This window comes from Bidens hawaiensis, unplaced genomic scaffold (assembly GCF_021521415.1).
Source record: "Bidens hawaiensis isolate Kalapana, Puna unplaced genomic scaffold, B.hawaiensis_p1.1 tig00040697_1, whole genome shotgun sequence".
NCBI lineage: Eukaryota > Viridiplantae > Streptophyta > Magnoliopsida > Asterales > Asteraceae > Bidens > Bidens hawaiensis.
Genome location: NW_027505676.1, coordinates 101624 through 107737, shown reverse-complemented (window position 1 = coordinate 107737; position 6114 = coordinate 101624). Strand labels below are relative to the sequence as shown.

Sequence of the window (6114 nt, the reverse complement as noted above, 5' to 3'; positions counted from 1 at the left end):
CGAGTTTGTCCGTGTCCATTCGTTAATATTGTAAACGGACGTTAACGGATAAACGGAAACTAACAAACACTAATGGACACTAATGGGCAAATGAGCACACAAGACATTAATGGACAAACGAACACTAACAGACACTAATGAACATTAATGGACAAACATACATAATCAGCTCTAATGAACAAACGAACATAAACAATTACATATTAATTTCAAAAAGTATAATCATTACCAGGCGCTACCGAACATTCACGAACGCTATTGAACGAGCGCGGCCTCTGTCCGCGTTCGTCCGTTAAGCTTATCGAATGAAATCTTTTGTTCATGTCCGGTTCGTTTATTAAATGGACGGGCATAAACTAACTTATTGCCGAACGGGCGTCCGGTTCATTTACAGCCCTATGTGTTCATGTTCGTTCGTTTAAAAAATGAGCATGCATGTGCCCGTTCGTTTATGCTCGTTCAGTGAAAATCTAGGCGGACAGTTCACAAACATAATTGAACAAAGATAAATGAACGTAAATGAACATATATGAATATACTTAAACGAATACAAACAAACATAAATGAACACAAACAAACAAATATAAAACATTAAGTAGAGGATCCACCCAAACGAACATAAATGAACGAACGAAACATGTGTCATATTTGATTAAATGAACACAAACTTTTTGTATGTTTGTTTGTTTATTAAATGAATGAACATAAAAGAAATTCCCGTCAAACGGTTCATGAACAGTTCACTAAACGTTTGGTTCTTTTACAGACCTAAGCGGAGGTGATAATTATGGTCATTTGTTCAAGTGGAAGACTAAGTCCAGTAACAAATTTGAATCATATATGTTCCTGACATCAAACTCAGTTGTTAATCAATCAATCAATCATGCCCAGTAAAATCCCACCGACAGCAAAGCTATAAGTAGGGTCTGGGGAGGGTGGGATGTAGGCACACCACCTCTATCCAAAGGAATAAAGAGGTGGCTTCCAGAGAGACCCTCGGCTCTAAGTACATGTGTATGAAGCAAAATAAAAGCTAATAATAAAGGAAATAAAGGAAATCAAAGTTTAACCGTTATATAAAAACTACTACTAATTATAATAATATTAATAATAAGATCACAGTTTAGCAGCTATATAAAAGCTAATAATAATTATAATAATAATAATATATGTAAGGGAAATACCATTATGGTATGTGACCTAAATAAGGGAATATTATTATATCATGAAGAAGAAGTTGAGTTGAAACAGAGTGAATATGAGATCGCGCGTAAGTGTTTGCAAGATGCAGTGGCGCGGGATAACATGTTGGTAAATGTCATTAAGGATTTTCCATTATTGGAAAAGGTTCACGTTAAAGATTCAAGTAAAAGAAGGACGAATCCTGTTAGTGGTAGAGAGCTGACAAAGATGAAGAACTTGTTGCATTTAGGTTCACCTCTGGAAAGTGATAATTATTATGTATCGGCGAAGTTTTACGCTTGCAAGTTGGAACTGCCAGTTTCCGGGTATGTGATGAAGGATGTAACCCTCTTTGTATTTGATAGGTGTCTTGGTCCTGCTAAAAGTCATAGTTTTTTGAGTTTTGATATTGAAGGTGTTGAATTTGATGATGAAGTTGAATCTGCATATATTAAGGAAGCTGTTATGAAGTTTTTTGATTTTTTATCATCATTTTAGTTTTTATGTGTTTCTACTATGTTCACTTGAAAGATTGTTGTTTATGTGTAAGAGTTGAGAACTAGTTTATGGTAGTCATCCTTTTTCTATGGTTTTAGATATTTATGAGTTTGTAGCTTATATATTCAGCATGATCTTCTTATTATCTTGCATTTTAAATTACGGATCCTAGCATATTCAAATTGTTCCGTCCTTTCATCCTTTGGAGTGATAGAACATGTTCGAAACCTCCAAGTCTCGGACAATATCACTCGGACGCTTCTTAGGTAGGATGGCAAATCGCCAAGAAACCTAAGGCTGTAACGTATGAAAGCCATTATACCGGTGAACATGTTGATGTGGCAGGTGGTGCCGGTGGTGAACACCACCCCGCTCAAATTGGCACCGATGGCGGTGAATTTCTGAATCTGAAAATGCCGCTGTTCTTTGCAAAATTGAAGGGAATAAAGAATTGTTTATTCCATATATGCATGTGACCTTCTGAATCTGAGGTGTTTGAATTAGATGAGGAAGAAAGGTTGCAGAAAGTTAGAATGGAAAGTTAGAAAAGATGCAGATTAGGTTTGGTGGGTGATGTTATCTATTTTTATATTTATTTTTATTTATCAAATTGTATCTATAACTTATATTAATATAATATGTTTATTTAATATTTTAAATATACATTTTTATATAACTTAATATAAGGCATGTTTTTTAGTTTAACTTACTAATTATAAATGCAATGTTTTAAATATATCAAAATATTTTGTGTTTTAATTGTAGTTATGTTAATAACTTTAAAAATAAAAATTAATTTTAATCGTATTAAACTAGTCTTAAGACTTAGTTATATATGTATTATTATTTTATTTGTAAAGGTAGAAAGTGATGAATTGGTAACTATTTCTATGATATTATGAAAGATGTTTAAATGAAGTGAGGTGTAATGTGATGTTGATATGACACTATGAAGTAGGAGGTAAAATGACATGTATACTCAATAGTCTAAAGATCTTATTCTCCCTTCTAGAAACCATTAAATGTATTAGCTAGTAGACTTACACATGATTTAAAATATACATGAGTAGGTAGCTTTGCATTGTTTTTGGGGATATTAGATTTAATAATCCAAACTTGGTCATATTGATCGGTGCTAAGCTAAAGTTTAAAGTTAGAGAAAATTACTGTTTGTGTCCCTGTGGTTTTAGGGCGAAGACACAATGAGTCCCCGAAAATTTTTTTGAACTGATTGAGTTCCCGTGGTTTCAAAAATGAACCATTTGAGTCCTTTCCGTTACTTAACTTTCAGAGTAAAACTTTCATTTTACTGAAACCACAGGGACTCAAATTGTTCGTTTCTAAAACAGCAGGGACTCAAATTGTTCGTTTCTGAAACCACAGGGACTCAACCAGTTCAAAACTTTTTCGGGGACTCATTGTGTCTCCGACCTAAACCACAGGGACGCAAATAGTAACTTTCTCTTAAAATTATGTGTGTTTTGGGGGATATTGGAACCTGTTAATTTTTTATTTTTTATTTTTATTTTTTTTTGAAAAACCAAGATTAAATTAAAAAAGAAAAGGGAATAGCCAAATTAGTAACCAAGGGCCGCAAAGTACATCAAAGGAAAGGAAAGGATATACAAAAATCACAGGATTTTAAACTATTTACCCAACTTATTAAGCCACTGCTTTCTCAAAATTAAAACCCCACCAACTCTCATGATCCATCTTCAAGCGTTTATCTGTGTGAGTAAGTCATAAGAATGAAGTCGCTTCTACCAATTTGCCAATTGAAAGAATTTTTATTGTTAAAATTTATTTAATTTCTTGTCTTCCATATTATCCACAAAGTAAGCGACAATGTCGCTTGGATCAACTCCTCATTTCTTTTTGTGAACCCCTTCTTTTTTGGAATCTCTAAAAGCCCCGTCACTGAAGAGATATATGATGGGCTCAGAATTTTAACCCATTGCAGCACCACAGTTAAGTCAATTTTGCCTTGTCACAAGTAACCGTAATATGTTCCGAGGTTTCCTCTTCACGTCCACAAAATAAACAATTTGAGTTTTCTAAAGTAATACCTCTTATCGAAAGCACCACCATGATTGCAATCCAGTCTTGTAGTAGACGCCACAAAAAGCAATTTACTTTGATTGGTTACATTTTTAACCATAACTTGAGACCAGTTTTAGCGTGACCTTTGTTATCAAGCTCCCATGCAAGAGCATTCTCATTCCTCTTCTATCTCTAATTCTAAAATTACACTAAAAATCACTATATATTAATTCACCAAGGATTATTTCCAAGCCATAATCACGTAAATCATCTATAAAAAAATCCATTTATTATTGAACCTATAAAATCAAACAGCCGCCATGTTATTCTTCATCGTGTTTTGTAGTCCCATAAAATAAGCATTCATAGCTTAAATGTCTTCTTCAACATAATTTCAAAACACAAACAATATGGTGTAGTGGTTAGAAGCCTAATCTTGAATGTCTTTTTAACGTAATCCTTTTTAATATGGTCTAGTGGTAAAAAGTTTGGGTTTCTCAATTGAGACCCAGGTTCGATATCCACAAACAACACGTTGGAGGCAAATAGGTGGCTCAATGAAGGAAGACATCTTTGTGATCTCCAGTTCAATCCTGAGGGCGCCTAGGTTTTACTACCAGTGGGCCTTTGAGCAGGTGGGTTTTCCCCGGAACTGGAGATAACTTGGAGGCGCTTAAGAACTCCATATGGTTGGATTGGGCCCGATGGCAATGGCCTTTTGTTTGCCATTAGGTCACTCCGTACAGAGCGGTGGCGGATCTTGAGCATCTAATATGAATGGGCCGAAAGTCACAACAACCAAATTGTTTTTTCCTACTTCTAAGTTTCGTGTTGGCAATCCGGTTCGGGTCGGGTCAAACAATAATTCCAAACATTAACCTACCAAATTGAAAGAAATACAAAATGGTGAAATACGAATTATCAAATTTGGTCTCTTCTTTGCTTCTGTTGACTGTTTTGATTAATCGATTTCACTCCCTACAAGTCAGTTCCGAACCTTAGGCCTCAGCAGACAACGGCAGTGCCCAATCAATCAATCGATTTTACATCCAAACGATTTCATCAATTCACTTGCTTGCTTCCCAGCTTCTATTTTGACTTCTTTGTCGAACCTCATAAGTCAGTAAGTCATACAACGGCCATCACACAACGTAACCTTCGTTTGTTGTTGTGTTCGAATATCAATCATATGTTAGGGTTGGATTTTGGGCTTAATGTTTAGTTTTTATGTTTAAAATTTATTTGGGCTTACGGTTGGTCTTATGGAGTTTTATTTCTTAGCATTCCTTTCTTTATCTTAACGTTTATTTCGTGTAAACGATTTTTCATCTTCGGTTTTAAACAAACTTTACATTTATAAAAATTCAAGGCTGGCCCTTACTAAAATAGTATGGATGGGCCGGACTCAAATAACTTGGCTAGATAGCACTCAATACATATATATATTCGAAAAAGGATACTACCGAGCGAAAAACGTGATAGGGCCACTGCCCAGTTTGACCCGAAGAAATATCCGCTAGTGGTACAGAGTACCTAGGCAATTCTCTATTTGTTGGTCACTAAATAAAAAATCCCAAAACGCAAACAATTACCATTTTCTTCAACTTGGAGCCCAAAATTAATATACTGTTGTTACTTAAATCATTGGCAAAAGCGATTTGAAGAGTAAACACCAAAAATTGATCAGGAATTTACCACTGACGTATACCTAGATTAGGAATGAAAATGGTGGAGTCATTTTTAAAGGGTGATTTTATACTTTCAGGTTTTAAATATTCCAATTCCATTGATATTTTACAAACCAAACACGGATAGCCCGCAAACGAATCAAACGTTCAACGAACTATTCATAAACTGTTTGACGGGAAGTTCGTTTATTTAATAAATGAACGAGCATGTACAAAAAATTTGTGTTCGTTTAATTAAACAAACGAACATTAACACATGTTTCGTTCATTTATGTTTGTTTATTTATGTTGATTTATGTTTGTTTACATATTAATAGAAAATAATTAAATATAATCTGAATAACTCATCTACTTAATGATTTTATATTTGTTCATTGAAGTGTGCTCATTTATACATGTTTATGTTTGTTTGTTTTCATTTAAATTCGTTCATATATATTCATTTATGTTTGATTACATTTGTTCAATTATGTATATTTATGTTCGTTTACGTTCTTGTTCGTTGATGTTCCTGTTCGTTTAGAGTTTAAATAAGCGAACACAAACATGTACATGTTTTAAATAAGCGAAAATGAACACAAAATATGTGTTCGTGTTTGTTCATTTAACTCGCGTTCGTGTCAAAGTTAAATGAACGAACATGAACATTCTTTTATTTGTGTTCGTTCGGTTCGTTTACAAGCCTGAATATTTTTATTGGAATTAA

The 6114-nt window shown here is 34.0% G+C and overlaps 1 protein-coding gene across 1 annotated transcript; it reads left to right on the top strand.

Annotated features, from left to right (window-relative positions):
* Positions 1–766: 766 nt before the first annotated feature.
* Positions 767–1680, top strand: LOC143614680 (uncharacterized; the record flags this gene model as incomplete). The annotated part of the gene is made up of 2 exons (XM_077088044.1): positions 767–885; positions 1210–1680. Coding segments are annotated over 2 exons (590 nt in total), but the record flags the coding sequence as incomplete, so codon positions are not given.
* Positions 1681–6114: the final 4434 nt, after the last annotated feature.